Raw genomic sequence first — 15,525 nt, forward strand, 5'->3', positions numbered from 1 at the left:
AATGTCTAGTGGTAGGCTGCCTCACAAAGACTATCACCCTCATCTTACCAGGTCTTGAATGAATTGATCCACTAATTTGTCACCCTTGTTAATTTTCCTCTGGGGTTGTTTTTGGGAGGTGTTACAGGCGCTTGTCAGACTGTGGTATTGTCTCTTCCTTCGAGTCCTCTCCTCCTGGATCCTCTCCAACAAGGGACTGGTCCTTCCATCTAGCAAGCCCTCGGCTATCGACACATATTCGGGTTGGTCCTCATTTTGAATTTTTGCTGCAGACAAAAATGCATCCTGTCCTCCCTTACTGCTCCCGTGTGATGTCGAATCCTGTCTTTTTTCTGGTTCACTTCTGTTCTGACCGAAATCTTCAAAATACCGTTTTAATTTAGAGTCTTCCCGACTTGGTTGAAGAGTAACGTTACGGTTCGAATGCGCCTCGTTATTAATCGTCAGTTCTTGCTTCCAATGCTCTCTGAACGCCAGAAGCTCGTCTTCTGCCATGTTTTTCTAACATAGTTACAACAACATACATATAGTTGACTTGTTATTTTTAGACAAAATTACAAATTGGTAGGGTTAAATTGTTAGTAGCTGGCTAGGTAACTTATATAGCTCATGCTAAAACTAAAACAAACACTGAAGTCCTGGAACAAAAACTGTCCGACTAGAGATACTTTGCGGTCTTAAGAGTTCCGCGATGTTTAATTCCTCATTGTTTATTTTAGGCGTTGCGAACTGTGGTGCATTATTACAATATTTCATTTAAAAATAGAATAACTGGTACAATTAATAAGATTGACATGAAAATACATAATTATCAAATAGCATAAAATTCCGATTGTGTAAAATGTCTAGGGGCAGTAGCCTGTATTGTACTGATTTTAAATCCTATGATTATCCAATTAGACATCGCTATTCCTCCATCCTATCAAACAAAAGGCTCGTCAGATAAGATGAGACGACGTTTTTTTAAGAGTTAATGATTACCTCTCTCTTTTGGGAAAAGATGATGTAAACCCCTCACACCATGTGACTCTTTAATCGTGTATAACGAGAGAGAGAGAGAGAGAGAGAGAGAGAGAAACACAGTCCAGATCTGATCAGATCCGGACAGTAAAGAGGATAATTTTATATAAGAGCGGATCAGAGGAGGGGACATATAAAGAAGATAGAGCGATTTGTAGAGAAGATGTGCTGGCTCCCGATAGACGAGCCTCTGCCTCTACCCGGCGACGTGATGGTCTGTGCCCAAGGAACCTCACCATGCTCCGGGACCCAGTCACTCGCCTCTCGCCTCAGGTGGATCGGGGATGAGATGGATAAAAACTGGACGGTTGGATCTCGAGATAACAGATATAATGAGAAACTTGGGTTAAATAGAGAAGCCCGCTTTAGAGGCTTTGTATGCACAGCAATACAAATCACCGTCCTCATAATCTTTCTTAGAAAGCGACACCTGTAGATGTAAGTCACTGCAACGGCAAAACCAGCAACAGGTAAGCTTCACAAGTGCCCATCACATGTTGGTTTGGCTATGAGTAATGTAAACAAACTTGGTTGCGGGTAAAGACGCTTTATTCTCGACCTTCCCAACAATGTTCAGCAGGTGATTTGCGAACATGTGGTTAAAGATATGTAATTATAGTTGGTGTGAGATTTAGTTTATTTACAATTTAGTATTTATCATTGATGATTATTTATCTATACAATTGGGGTTTTATCTCAATGAGTATGTAACATGGAGTTATTCATACAACTATACTGGGCTATTCACTGAGGATGAACTTCTTCTAAATATGATCTAAATGTTTTATTATACGCTCAAAGCAATTAATATTTATCCACTGTAGATGGTGCCTTCAGGATCCTGAGGAGAGAGAGCTGTCAGAATATTTGCACTGAGAAAAAGGATGACAGCCAGCCACAGCCAGCCGAGGTTCAGTGTGCACCGAGGTCATAATAACCATACCCCACAATCGGCAAGACAGTTAGGAACAGGGTACATTTTTTGTACTTTGTTGGCTAAGGAAAATGTTGTGCTTCGGAATTCATGTGACATAACATTATGTCACAGAGATTTTATGGGTATAAGATAGTAGTACTGTGTGAATACATTTTTAATTGCGTTATTTCCCAGGTTATTTTATTGTTTGACTCACTGCTTGGAATTCAGTAGGATTTAACAGACATAAATTGTGTTAGTATAATCACTCTCTGGCGGTTTTTCCGAGAATAAAACGGTGACGTCATCCTCCCTTGACCGTTACCAAAGGAAAAACGTACTAGAATTGCCCACGCGACTGTCATTACGTGGACGACCTTACACTTGAATGATCGATGCACTAATACACGATGTCAATTACCTAACTGAAAAAGCTTATTTGTATTAAAAAAATACATGTTTCTACTTTTTAGACGCCCGTCTCCTTTGAGCAATCTGGAAATGGTGCTCTGTAGAGAAATAGCACTACTTTTTACATAAGGTTCTGTAATAATTAGAGACCATGCAAAGTCTGGATTATATCCTTACTAAATATGAAAGTCAATTTGTAAAGGTTTTTTTCTGCAGTAATTTTTATTAGGTGAATAATGATGTTAGTTGTATCAAATATTGATAACGAAAAAAATAAGTCAAATCAACTGTTCTATTTTTTGAACTTTTGAAATTGGCTGGGGGCTCAGCATTGTTAAGGCAGATAATGTTTATGAAACCATGCAAGAAATCTTGTGTGCAAAAATAAGGGCATGCTATTCATGTTTACAGTACATAAGCTGTTTTTATATATCGCAAAAAACTGTAGTTTTCAATTGCAGTGCTGAATCTGTGTCTTTTATAAAGAATGTGTTCTTTACATGCTATTTACATTTGTATTACATTGTGAATTCTGTGCTCACTCTGGATAATAAAAGTTTCAAAGTAAAAATGCTTTCATGCTATCATTGTTATGCAAAAAGTAATGACAACATAAAACATTCAACAAATGCTGAACAATACTGCTTCAACCATGGTTTCATTGAAAAATCTGATACATACTGAAAACACACAACTTGTTTTCGAGTTTCTCAAATGTTTTGGTAGGTCTGATGTCATCAAACATAAGCTGTATCTTTACTAGAAATCAGGTGAAATGTATAACACGTAAATTGTTGCAAGAATGGTCACATTAGTGAAAGATCTACAAAATACATCAGCAAATTAGCAATTCATGTGCTGACATAAGCTACCCTGTACAATAATACTGACCAATACCACACTGCTGTGCTGCACGGAGATAAGTTCACATTCTATTTCTTTGCAAGGATGGATGAGACAACTGTATAGACGGTAGAGTTTAGACTCCAACGGGCAACACAGTAAGGGCATACTTAAATGACTTATTCCTCTGTAATGTCCTCCAGTGGAAGCTAATGGCTGTCAATCCCAGCTAGTAGATCTGGAAGTGGGCAGAGGTGGTGCCTATGACCACAGAGTGGGCATGTTTGCTCACGGTCTAACCACAAATACAGGCACTCCTCACAGAACACATGCTAGGTGGGAGAGACAAACACATGGGCTTTACACTCACATTCACTTTGGTTTACCAAAAGGAGTATGCATTGAGTATTGGTCAGTTATTCAATACAGTATTGATCAGTAAGGCCACAGAAAGAAACAAAAGAGTCATGGACAGTGACTTTAGCATCAAGCTACACCACACTAAGGGTCATATAAATTTTTTTTTAAATTTAACTTTTATTTAACTAGGCAAGTCAGTTAAGAACAAATTCTTATTTACAATGACGGCCTACCCCGGCCAAACCCTCCCCTAACTCGGACAACGCTGGGCCAATTGTGCGCCACCCTATGGGACACCCGATCATGGCCGGTTGTGATACAGCCCATACTGTTACAGTCGGCTTGTGGTTACCATGGTTAACACCAGCGAATGGTGTTATAATAAAGTATGTAGTAGCAGAGCGTATGGTTTGATGTATGTACTCTCACATGCCAGAGAAGAGCTATGGGGTTTCTGAAGTCACCCTGACAAATAGCACAATCTCCGGCCTCACTGCACTGCTGGCCCTCACACCTTAACTCTATGGGTGATAGAGCATTAGGTAGGTGGTCACAAAGAGACAAAGCTTGTGTTTACATTCCCATACCATACAGCAGGGATTATCAACTAGATTCAGCTGCGGCCCAAATTCTTCTTGAGCGGGTGGTCGGGGCCCCCGGAACATACAGTAAATACAAATAATTTGAAGACTGCAAATTGACCACAAGAAGCCCAAACAGATATAATATTTGACTAAAACATAATCATTTCAAACTTTGCTTACATTTGTTTATGATCACGTGTCTCCCTATTATGGAAATACTTGGGAACAGAGTTCCAAAATTAAAATAACTTGGAGCTGATTTCCTGGTGTTTTTACAGGTTTTTAAGCCCCCCAAAATGTAAATAATAATAATAATTCTCAATTTGTTTTGCTCTGAAAACTTGGGTGGCCAAATAAAACACCCGCAGGCCACCAGTTGGGGAACCCTGCTATACAGGGTCAACTCACTGTATACAGTATCTTTATTCTGATGTTGCATTTTAATACGGTACATGTAGTAAGATGATTCAATCAGAGTGCAAGATCAGGCAAAACCTACTGACAGTTGAAGGTTTACAACTGTAGCTAGTAGTGTTATAGGGCAGTGATGTGGGCTGGTATTTGGCCCTGATACTTTTCTTTACAGAAAGTAATCATTTCTCACCTGAGAACTGCAGAAAATTTCCATAGCCCTGCGTATGGCTGATACTCGGCCACAGAGGTCAAACGACTGAAAGATAAACATATTACACAGTCAAGGCACTAGAATTGGGTGCATTAGTGCAGCCCTGGACCAAAAGCCTGCCTCTGGACCAGGTTGGTGACCACTGTATAATATCCTTAAAACATGAGAAATTCTCACTCTGAAACATTACAAATTATTCCCTGAATACAGTGCCCTAGTGATTCCTTTTTTATGATTCCCTTTCTGCTCGACTTAATGACTCAAACCCGCCCCCACTCTCTCTAATTTTCTATTCTTTAACCACTCACTGATGGGCAGTGTCCTGTCCCATTTTGCAATATTCTGAGGACACACCTCTGTGAACAGTTCTGACTCAATTTCTCCAAGTTCTCATGATCTCAATCCATAATAGTTTGACAGCTGCACGCACCCATTTACTAGGATTTTTTTTGCACACAGCAGAAAAAATAAGGGGTTAAATAGATATAAAATATGTTGTTCCATGTGGTGAATTTGTTATTCAATTCATTTATTTAATATTATTTATTTTTTTTATACTTCAAGGGGTCTTAAAATTCAAAATCAAATAGCTAAATGATCATCCCCCAGCTTTGACAGGGCTTAGACTTTTATGGGTTAAGAGCAGCACACTGTAAGAGTTTTAAAGCAGCACGCTCCAGACTAAGCATGGCCCCCGGCCTAGGCTCCACAGGCTGCAGCTTCTTTCCTCATTGTCCCTTCCTGCCCCTAGTCCTGGCTACACACACACACACACAACCACTTAATATGTCAAACTAAAACTGGACTCCAGCCAGAAACGTTGAGCCACAGAAGCAGTTCTAAAGCATTCTGGGACTTTCTGCTTGTTTTGTTTCATTAGTGATGCTGACCTCTCAACCTACCAATCAAAGCCTACCCAGCAGTTGGGTACGCCACCGTTATAAGTCCTTCCTATCAGCTGCTAAAAGCATGTTTTCATTCAATCTTGCTGCATGGTTATTAGAAAATACATTTCCCTGAAGTGGGAGTGCACCGACAGTGCCAAAAATGTAGCCAACAAGCCATGTTAAAATAACAGTAGAGCAAAGTAAATCAAATACATTTACAACCCACCACGGTATACAGTAAATCAATGTACAAGAGTCTGGTCTTTTTCTGTAGGCCTCCACTTGTACCGACTTGCATGTTTGTGCTTGTGAGATCATTAAATCAGTCCTTCCGTGGATGGAAGCAAAAGCAAAAGCACGAAGCAGAATGATTGGCTGATGTGTGGCCATGACTTCATCGGCTGAAAGTGGGCCACTTGGGCCTGTTTCAGGACAAGGTTTGGTTGGGGCAGAGGGTGGTGGGAAAGGTGGGGGTTGGTTGGTCGGTTGGTTTAGTGATAGCGTGGCGCGGGTACCCCAGCAGCTGAGGAGGAGTGGGAGCACACACAGCAGTAATGGTCCAGCCCCAGGGAAGGATGACCTCACCTCTGCACCCCCCCCAGGGAGAAATGAGCTCAGTGGCAGCAGCCTCACTCTCTGATTGGCCTGTTTATCAGCCGAGTCAAAATACACTCTGTGACCCCAACGGGCAAAACCTGCACGCAGATAGAACTCCAACAGATAGACAGACAATGACAAATACACTCTTTCTGTGACCACAACATGTTATAAACAACACTTTCGTGTGGATAAGACACCAAAATCAACACACACACACACACACACACACACACACACACACACACACACACACACACACACACACACACACACACACACACACACACACACACACACACACACACACACACACACACACACACACACACACACACACACACACTCCCACATTGTGATCCCCAGGACATAAGTGAAACTTTAATGAATATAAAACACACACAAGCTGTGACCCTCAGGACACCAGAAAATAGTATGAATATAACACACACTCACACAGACTCTTACCATGGATTTAAAGGCCCGGAGGATCTTGGGCAGAAACAGGGCCGATGGTGAAGTACTTGAGAACAAAGTCAGTGATCCCCATCGCCCAGATCAAAGAAGTCAAAGCTGTTGATGTTGGGCTTTGCAAACATCGGGCTGAGGTGGGGGAAAAAACAGCAGCGATGAGACATGAGACTTCAGTTCTGTACAGGTTGAGGTTTGATCATGGATAGACGTGATACATTATGTCTAGTCTCTATTGGTTACAAGGGAAACTTTCATTGATCAACAGAAGATTTAGTAACAAAAATGAACAAGGTAACTCAAATTTCATAAAACAAAACTAAATGTGATAACAGGTGAAATTATAAATAAACACAAAATCAATACTCACATGAAACGTAGTCACATGGTGACATATGCCTAAAGACAATGAAAATAACATTAGAGCATAAAGGACACAAATTAATGAATAAATTTCCACACGGATTCTGTACAGACACAGATAAGAAAGAAAACCAAATCAACGACAACAATGTCAAACAAAATCAAACGGTTAACCTAATGTATAGGCCTAAACATTCAGTGGTTGACAATGTCACATTTTTATAGTGCCATATGAAGAGACAACCAAAGAAACATGGTTTTACCATACCTGTTGTACAACTGCGCAGCACTGAATGTGTAGTAGTGATACAATATTTTTCTAGATAGAAGTATGATCATCCACAGTGCTACAACCACAGACCTCTCCTCCTGATACGCAGACAGACAAATAGTAAATAATCAAATGCATTATTAATCAATAATGTATGTATGTTCTCACGAGCTGAGCCAGAACCAATTCTCAAGCTAGCTATTTATGTAGACTAGATAACACTCAAGAAATATGCTCAAATGTTTATAAATGTAAAAACCTAAAAACTATAAGAGTTATGGTCTCAGATCGAAGTTGTATAAAATGTGAAGACTACCCGTAGCGACACCAGGTGCTTGAATGTTGAATTGGCGAAGGAAACGTGCTGGCCATCCCAGCACACAGCAATACCTACCAGAGAGATACAAAATAGTTATCAGTCAGTCACACACACTATCTGACACTTCCCAAGTTCCCAAATGTTCCTTATTCCACCTATTCCACAAAACTCCATTACTATACAATTACAAAGAAACTACTAAAGTTTTAGGCCAAGAAGATAGTTTAGTATGAAAACTCTTTGACTAGGCAACAAAAACATTATAAATCAGAGTAATAATTTGTGTTTCTACATTGGTATAAGAGTCCCTTTAATTTATTTGTAATCTAAAACCAGTCTTACCCAGCTTGTGCTGAAAACAAACTTTATCTAGGAGGATCAGGAGGAATGGGAATTCCCTCTGCAGCCAGGTGACTACAGACTTCAGATCCGATATTGCTGGTGCTAGTGTAGAGGGCTCCTCCGAGACCACCTTCCTGTTCCCATGCCTCTCTATGGCCCCTGCAGCCGAGTGCAGGAGGAAGGTACGGTGCTGGAGTGGCTGGTGGTGATGAAGTTGCGAGGGCGGGCGGGGGAGGTCTTGCCCACCCTCAGTGTGGTGTGGACCCCTTTCCTCCCTGGAGGAGACGGTCATCTGGATGAAGACGTCTTGGGGAGTCCCCAGAACCAGGCCAACTGCCTGGAAGTTAGCTGAGGGCACGCCGGACCAGAGGGAACCCCGACCCCAACCAGGCCGGAGAAGAGCTGCTAGGGGAGGTAGGAGAGTCAGGCTTCAGGCAGTCAAACAGGCCTTGGTCCAGGCTGCTTTATGATCCCAGGGTTTGGCTATGGGTCCTGGAGAGCAGAGGGGATCAGCTACATCTTTTGACGGTTCAAAGACTGTTGTCTAGTCTATTTCCTGCATTTCCTTTCAATTAATTTGGTTCCTGAAGGTAACATGTCTTATCTACCTTCCTCTTTAGTGGGAAATGTCAGGTTATGATGAACCTGCAGAGAGGTCTGTGTCCTAGAATGTAGACTCGAACCTTTCTGAGGGCATGCCATCGGTGTTACTGCTCTGCCTCCTCTGCATGGCACATCCAGTCCATCCCCATTTGATCCAGGTCTGTGGTGGGGTGCAGACAGACACACAGATGGCAACGAGTGAATACGGTAAAGAGCAGCAGGGGGGTTATCAATGGTTGGCTAGCCTTTTATTGCGACATTATAGCTAGCCGCAGATAGATTGTGGCACTATCACACCACCATTTACATGTACATGGTTTACTGATTTTTCAGATTTATATGGTTGCTTCCTAAATGCATATTTTTGCAAGGAAATTGTTAAGCTCACCTGAATCATCGTTTTATTTATAATTATCATACCCCTGTAGCACACACCCCTGCGGCTGCCAGGCTCGCAACTATGTTTTCCCTGTATGATGACGTCAGTGAAATTGTAAATCAACCAACTAGCGTTCACTTTCCCACCACGCCACATCCGAGTTTGGAAAATGTTTTGATGGTGGACGTCAGATTTAAAAAATGTTCGTTTATTTCCGAGGCTTTCTCTGAAGTGAATGTCGGCAACAGGTGTCTCTTGTAGAGTTATAGCCAGTTCGCGATGAATCTTACAGCAGGCTACTAATGAGTGGATGAGTACAGTAGCTAGCCCAGTGTCGTTAGCGTGCCCACAGGCTAACAAAGCAGTCTTTATCCAAAACGGCTTGCTAATATTTACTTTTTTAGCTAGCTACCTAGCACTACGGAAATAATTTTTTTTACAGCTCATGTATTCACAGCTACCACGTTTTCAAGCCTAGTATTGCTAGCTAGCTAGCTAGCAAAATGGGTTAGTTTGCGGTTATGGTGTTGACCAAACAGTTACTCTGTCATAGCCAGACACCCCAGTTGAACTGCAAGTCTCTACTGAACAGTTTATCCAGCTTGCTTGTTATTGGAGCATTCCTGCAATTAAATTCCTCTGGCTGGACTGGGTGGTCGCGGGGATCTCCTAAGGTCATGCCATGGTGCTACGAAGATTACTGAGAAAACGTTGGGTGCTAGGTGTGGTGTTTGGACTTTCTTTGATCTACTTCTTAACCAACACCCTGAAACAGGTATTTAAACTTTTGACATCTTAGCTTTATGTCCAGCTCAAAGAACTGGAAAACAGATTATCTTTGTCTGTACAGGCCTACGTTAGCCTAGACAGAGTCTGAGGTCCAGCTCGAGTGGGTATAATTTGTGGAACGTTCTAACAGGAATCTGTTCCAAAAACGTCGTAAAGTAACTTACAAGTTGCCACCAAACGCATACAAAGTAGCATGATCAATTCAGATAGCTGACGAATAGGCATCAACTCACCACGTAGTTTATTCTTAAGGTTTGTCCATAGGCTACCAGAGTGAGGACAGACATTTTACGGAATTAACGTGGTGAGGGAAAAACTTAATTAAATAGCCAACTCCCTACCTGGTATCTTATTCTGCCTCTATACAACTTAGCATGCGTTGTTTGTTGACAACCTTGTTATTTACGAAGTTTTTGAAACAGATTCATGTTGGAACATTCCACAAATTATACCCACCCTTTGGCTATACAAGACATGTGAGATGAATTGTGTTGTGTTATGCAGGAGGAGAGAACCATAAGGGATCGCACCCTGTTGGAGGCCAGGGACCCGGACCACCGGATCCCATGGAAGGTCAGGTTTAACCTGGGCAACAGTAGCAGACCAATCACTCAGTGCCGGAACTCCATTCAGGGCAAGTCACTGCTCACAGATGAACTGGGTAAGTTATTAACCAAACTGGACTCATTCACTCGTTATCCCTTAGGAAATAATGGCTTTATCTCAATCTGTATTTCCACGATTCCTTACATCCTGTCTCCTCCCACCGGACCTTCTTCTCCAATGTGTTTTGATGAGATGGGATTCAAGGAAAGATGAATTAAGAAAAGCCCCTATCATTGAGGTATCATGAAATACAACTTCAATATTCAAGTCACTGACTAATCCATTGTATGTAATGGTCCACCAGGTTATGTGTGTGAGAGGAAGGATCTGCTGGTGAACGGTTGCTGTAATGTCAACGCTCTGAGCTCCAGACAGTACATCTGTAAAAGTTGTCTGGCCAATGGCTGCTGTAACATCTACGAGTACTGTGTGTCCTGCTGCCTCCAGCCTGATAAGGTATTCAAACTGTGGCACTCTTGTTGTGCTGCACCCAATAGCTAAATTGTTTGTTCCAAATGAGAATTTGCTGGAGGATGCATGACTTTTCAATCAGTGGTATCATATCTCTATCTTACCTTTGACTCTTCAACTCTACATTGTTTTCGTCTTAACCTTTTGTAGTGGTTGAGTTATAACTAATCCATGTTAGAAATACCAGATTTTGATCTGACCTTTACACCTCTCTCTGATCTCTTCACCCAACTTTCCCTTTATTTTTGATGTTCTCTCTCCCTCACTCACTTGCCCTCTCTCTTTCTCCCTCTCTCAGCAACTTCTACTAGAGCATTTCCTGAACAGAGCTGCAGACGGCTTTCAGAACCTCTTCACCGCCGTGGAGGACCACTTTGAGCTGTGTTTAGCTAAGTGTCGAACTTCATCGCAGGTATGTTGAGTTGTGTACATGAAGCAAATGCATACCTCCCTGACCCTACCCACATGCTTTCACGCAGAGATGGTAAGAAAAACATTCTAATGGTTGTGTTTACCTTCTCATTTTGCTAATGCAGAGTGTCCAACATGAAAATACCTACAGAAATTCACAAGCAAAATACTGTTATGGAGAAAGTCCACCTGAACTCCTGCCTATATGATTGTTCGATCCTCTGGGACCTACGAGACTGAAAATAAACTAATAATAGTCCAACTAAGAGCCAAGGGACACACCTTGATGCTACTTGAGAAGACGTGCTTCATCTTGTGTCCCATACTGGCCTTGAACAGTCTGATACCATACAGTGCCATCAAGAACACCAGATCCATTTACTGTATAGAGGGAGTTTGGCAAACTTTGACTGACAATAACGGACACCATGTTGAACCTTTAGATATAATAATGTGAGTAATCGTCTCTACATATGGCTCTGAAGAACACTATCGTAACCTCACAACTATGGACAAATACTTTATGATTTTTCTATATTATTTACACTTCATAAGTGCATAGCTTCATAACTTCATCAGTGATGATCATCAGGTCTCATTCGCTCAACAGTTGGGATCCGCCTCATGCTGCCCATTGTTTCACATCATGGGCATGCAACTGAAAGTGTTTTAAAATGTTTCGCAACAGAACTAAAATGTGGGTTTCTTATTGGTTAAGTCCCTCCCTGTTTAAGTTGTTTACTTCCAAATGAACATGGCCCATGTTATAAAGGTTTTTATTTCAAGCCTGATCAATGTACTGAAGGAATGGTATTAGTTAAGTCTTCATTGTTGAGAAACAAACTACTAAGAATGTGTCATCACTTGTGTGTAGTTGTGCATGCATATTGACTGACGGCTATTTAATAACGTGACTGAAAGTAATCGGCTCACGGTTTACGTTGCAATGTCTATTTTTCAGAATAATTATCAGTATTGCATTTTGTATAGAAATTGTATCTATTTTACACTATGAAATAATTCTATATTATGATGACTAAAGACCCTATAGTTTATCTGGGGTCAGAGAGCTGTATCAACATGTAGAATTGGCATATTTTGATTGAATATATGACAAAATAACTTTTTCAACATTGTTTTTTTCATTGTCAATATACATACATTTTCTTTCTGCTGTGCTATTGTTACCTATCATTTTGACATGGGTTTAACAGCTTGATCTGCTTTACCATGCTCTGTCCACCTGCCTATGCTATAATTGCCTGGCTACGCAAAGTCCTTGCTATAGTCAAATGCTACGCCACACCCATGGAAGTTCTTTTTTGCAGTGAGTCTAGATCTGATTTGAGTACCTTCCCGACGATTTCTAGAATCAAACACATTCTAACTGTTCGGATCAGTCCCAGAAACTGGTGGTTTGGGCCATAGCCAGGGTAAAGCAGCGTTTTTCACACTGCTGATTGTTAGCCAATAGCTGATTACTTTGTTTTATTACAACCCACAAACGACTTCAAGGATGGCAGTCTCATGCTGAAGTATTTAGCGAACATAGAGTAGTGGAAGAATTCAGTTAGTCTTCAGGCAAATGCTATACACCCTGGAATACAGTGATTGGACACCAGGGGCCTCAGTTTCTATGCAATATAAAAACATATTTAAAAAATTGGCCAATGTACATTCACTGGAGAATGAATTGGAGAATCTCCGTCGAGACTATCCTACCGACGGGACATAAAAAATTGTCATATCTTATGTTTCACCGAGTTGTGGCTGAACCATGACACAGATAATATACAGTTGGCTGGGTTTGCCGTGCAGCGGCAGGACAGAACAGCTACAGTGGGGCAAAAAAGTATTTAGTCAACCACCAATTGTGCAAGTTCTCCCACTTAAAGATGAGGCCTGTAATTTTCACCATGGGTATACTTCAACTATGACAGACAAAATGAGAAGAAAAAAATCCAGAAAATCACATTGTTGAATTTTTAATGAATTTATTTGCAAATTATGGTGGAAAATAAGTATTTGGTCACCTACAAACAAGCAAGATTTCTGGCTCTCACAGACCTGTAAGTTCTTCTTTAAGAGGCTCTTCTGTCCTCCACTCATTACCTGTATTAATGGCACCTGTTTGAACTTGTTATCAGTATTAAAGACACCTGTCCACAACTTCAAACAGTCACACTCCAAACTCCACTATGGCCAAGACCAAAGAGCTGTCAAAGGACACCAGAAACAAAATTGTAGACCTGCACCAGGCTGGGAAGACTGAATCTGCAATTGGTAAGCAGCTTGGTTTGAAGAAATAGCCCCAAAACATCACTGCTCTAGAGGAGATCTGCATGGAGGAATGGGCCAAAATACCAGCAACAGTGTGTGAAAACCTTGTGAAGACTTACAGAAAACATTTGACCTCTGTCATTGCCAACAAAGGGTATATAACAAAGTATTGAGAAACTTTTGTTATTGACCAAATACTTATTTTCCACCATAATTTGCAAAGAAATTAATTAAAAATGTGATTTTCTGGATTTTTTTTCTCATTTTGTCTGTCATAGTTGAAGTATACCTATGATGAAAATTACAGGCCTCTCATCTTTTTAAGTGGGAGAACTTGCACAATTGGTGGCTGACTAAATACTTTTTTGCCCCACTGTACGTCTGGTAAGACGAGGGGTGGGGGTGTGTGTTTATTTGTCAATAACAGCTGGTGTGCAATGTCTATTATTAAGGAAGTCTTGAGGTATAGCTAGCCTGAGGTAGAGTACCTAGTACTGAGGTAGAGTACCTGAATAGCTGTAGACCACACTAACTACCAAGAGCAGTCTATTTACCATCCCAAATCGATGCTGGCACTAAGGCCGCACTCAACGAGCTGTTTAAGGCCATAAGCAAACAAGAAAAATTATCCAGAAGCGGCGGCCCTAACATTGTCAACCTCTCCCTGACTGAGTCTGTAATACCTACATGTTATAAGCAGACCACCATAGACCCTGTTCCCAAGAAAGCAAAGGTAACCTGCCTAAATGACTACTGCCCCGTAGCACTCACGTCGGTAGCCATGAAGTACTTTGAAAGGCTGGTCATGGCTCACATCAACACCATAATCCCGGAAACCCTAGACCCACTCCAATTTGCATAGCACCCCAACAGATCCACAGATGACGCATTCTCAATCGCACTCCACACTGCCCTTTCCCACCTGGACAAAAGGAACACGTGAGAATTCTGTTCATTGACTACAGCTCAGTGTTCAACACTACAGTGCCCACAAAGCTCATCACTAAACTAAGGACCCTGGGACTAAACACCTCCATCTGCAACTGGATCCTGGACTTCCTGACGGACCACCCCCAGGTGGTAAGGGTAGGCAACAACACATCTGCAACGCTGATCCTCAACACGGGGTCCCTGTACTCCCTGTTCACCCACGACTGCGTGGCCAAGCATGACTCCAACACCATCATTAAGTTTGCTGACAACACAACAGTGTTAAGCCTGATCAACGATGAGACCGCCTATAGGGAGGAGGTCAGAGACCTGGCAGTGTAGTGCCAGGACAACAACCTCTCCCCAAACGTGAGTAAGACTAAGGAGCTGATCGTGGACTACATGAAAAGGGGGGCCGAACACGCACCCATTCACATCGATGGGGCTGTCGTGGAGCGGGTCGAGAGTTTCAACTTCCTTGGTGTCCACATCACCAACAAACTATCATGGTCCAAACATACCAAGATAGTGGTAAAAAGGGCACAACAAAACCTTTTCCCCCTCAAGAGACTGAAAAGATTTGGCATGGGTCCTCAGATCCTCAACAGGTTTTACAGCTGTACCATCGAGAGCATCCTGACGGTTTGCATCACTGCCTGGTATGGCAACTGCTCTGCCTCCGACCGTAAGTTGCTAAAGAGGGTATTGCGTACTGCCCAGTACATTACTGGGGCCAAGCTTCCTGACATCCAGGACCTATATACTAGGCGGTGTCAGAGGAAGGCCCAAAAAATTGTCCAAGACTCTAGTCACCCAAGCCATAGGCTGTTCTCTCTGCTACCGAATGGCAAGCGGTACCGGAGTGCCAAGTCTAGGTCCAAAAGGCTCCTTAACAGCTTCTACCCCCAAGCCAAAAGACTGCTGAACAATTAATCAAATGGCCACCCGGACTATTTACATTGACCCCCTTTGTTTTTACACTGCTGCTACTCGCTGATTATTATCAATGCATAGTCACTTTACCCCTACCTACATGTACAAATTACC

General features: G+C 41.9%; 2 protein-coding genes, 2 long non-coding RNA genes and 1 pseudogene across 6 annotated transcripts in view; 2 read left to right on the top strand and 3 right to left on the bottom strand.

The window, feature by feature from the left end:
* Positions 1-937, bottom strand: part of fbxw8 (F-box and WD repeat domain containing 8) — a 29,652-nt gene extending 28,715 nt beyond the window's left edge. For both annotated transcript variants that reach the window (XM_021606588.3, XM_036980168.2), the window contains exon 1: positions 49-937. In XM_021606588.3, coding sequence (XP_021462263.3) covers positions 49-495 — 447 coding nt within the window. In that variant the 5' untranslated portion in view covers positions 496-937. The remainder of the gene's footprint in view (positions 1-48) is intronic.
* LOC110526014 (uncharacterized) lies at positions 925-2,918 on the top strand. Its single transcript, XR_002473857.3, has 2 exons — positions 925-1,490; positions 1,845-2,918. It is a non-coding gene; the product is annotated as an uncharacterized LOC110526014 (long non-coding RNA).
* Positions 2,919-4,848, bottom strand: LOC149982867 (uncharacterized). The gene is made up of 2 exons (XR_016496684.1): positions 4,739-4,848; positions 2,919-3,522 (listed from the first exon to the last, which is right to left on the bottom strand). It is a non-coding gene; the product is annotated as an uncharacterized LOC149982867 (long non-coding RNA).
* A 1,259-nt stretch (positions 4,849-6,107) lies between these two features.
* Positions 6,108-9,147, bottom strand: LOC149982868 (RING finger and transmembrane domain-containing protein 2-like; annotated as a pseudogene). Its single transcript, XR_016496683.1, has 8 exons — positions 9,001-9,147; positions 8,693-8,772; positions 8,010-8,501; positions 7,665-7,738; positions 7,346-7,446; positions 7,085-7,113; positions 6,712-6,846; positions 6,108-6,233 (listed from the first exon to the last, which is right to left on the bottom strand). The product of XR_016496683.1 is annotated as an RING finger and transmembrane domain-containing protein 2-like (transcript).
* On the top strand, positions 9,088-12,439 carry LOC110526013 (SREBP regulating gene protein). The gene is made up of 5 exons (XM_021606591.3): positions 9,088-9,766; positions 10,285-10,441; positions 10,691-10,842; positions 11,156-11,269; positions 11,394-12,439. Exons 1-5 carry the CDS (start codon positions 9,674-9,676, stop codon positions 11,475-11,477), a joined length of 600 nt encoding a protein of 199 aa, XP_021462266.1. The 5' UTR covers positions 9,088-9,673; the 3' UTR covers positions 11,478-12,439.
* Positions 12,440-15,525: the final 3,086 nt, after the last annotated feature.

This window comes from Oncorhynchus mykiss, chromosome 6 (assembly GCF_057628025.1).
Source record: "Oncorhynchus mykiss isolate SJ-2025 chromosome 6, ASM5762802v1, whole genome shotgun sequence".
Taxonomy (NCBI): Eukaryota; Metazoa; Chordata; class Actinopteri; order Salmoniformes; family Salmonidae; genus Oncorhynchus; species Oncorhynchus mykiss.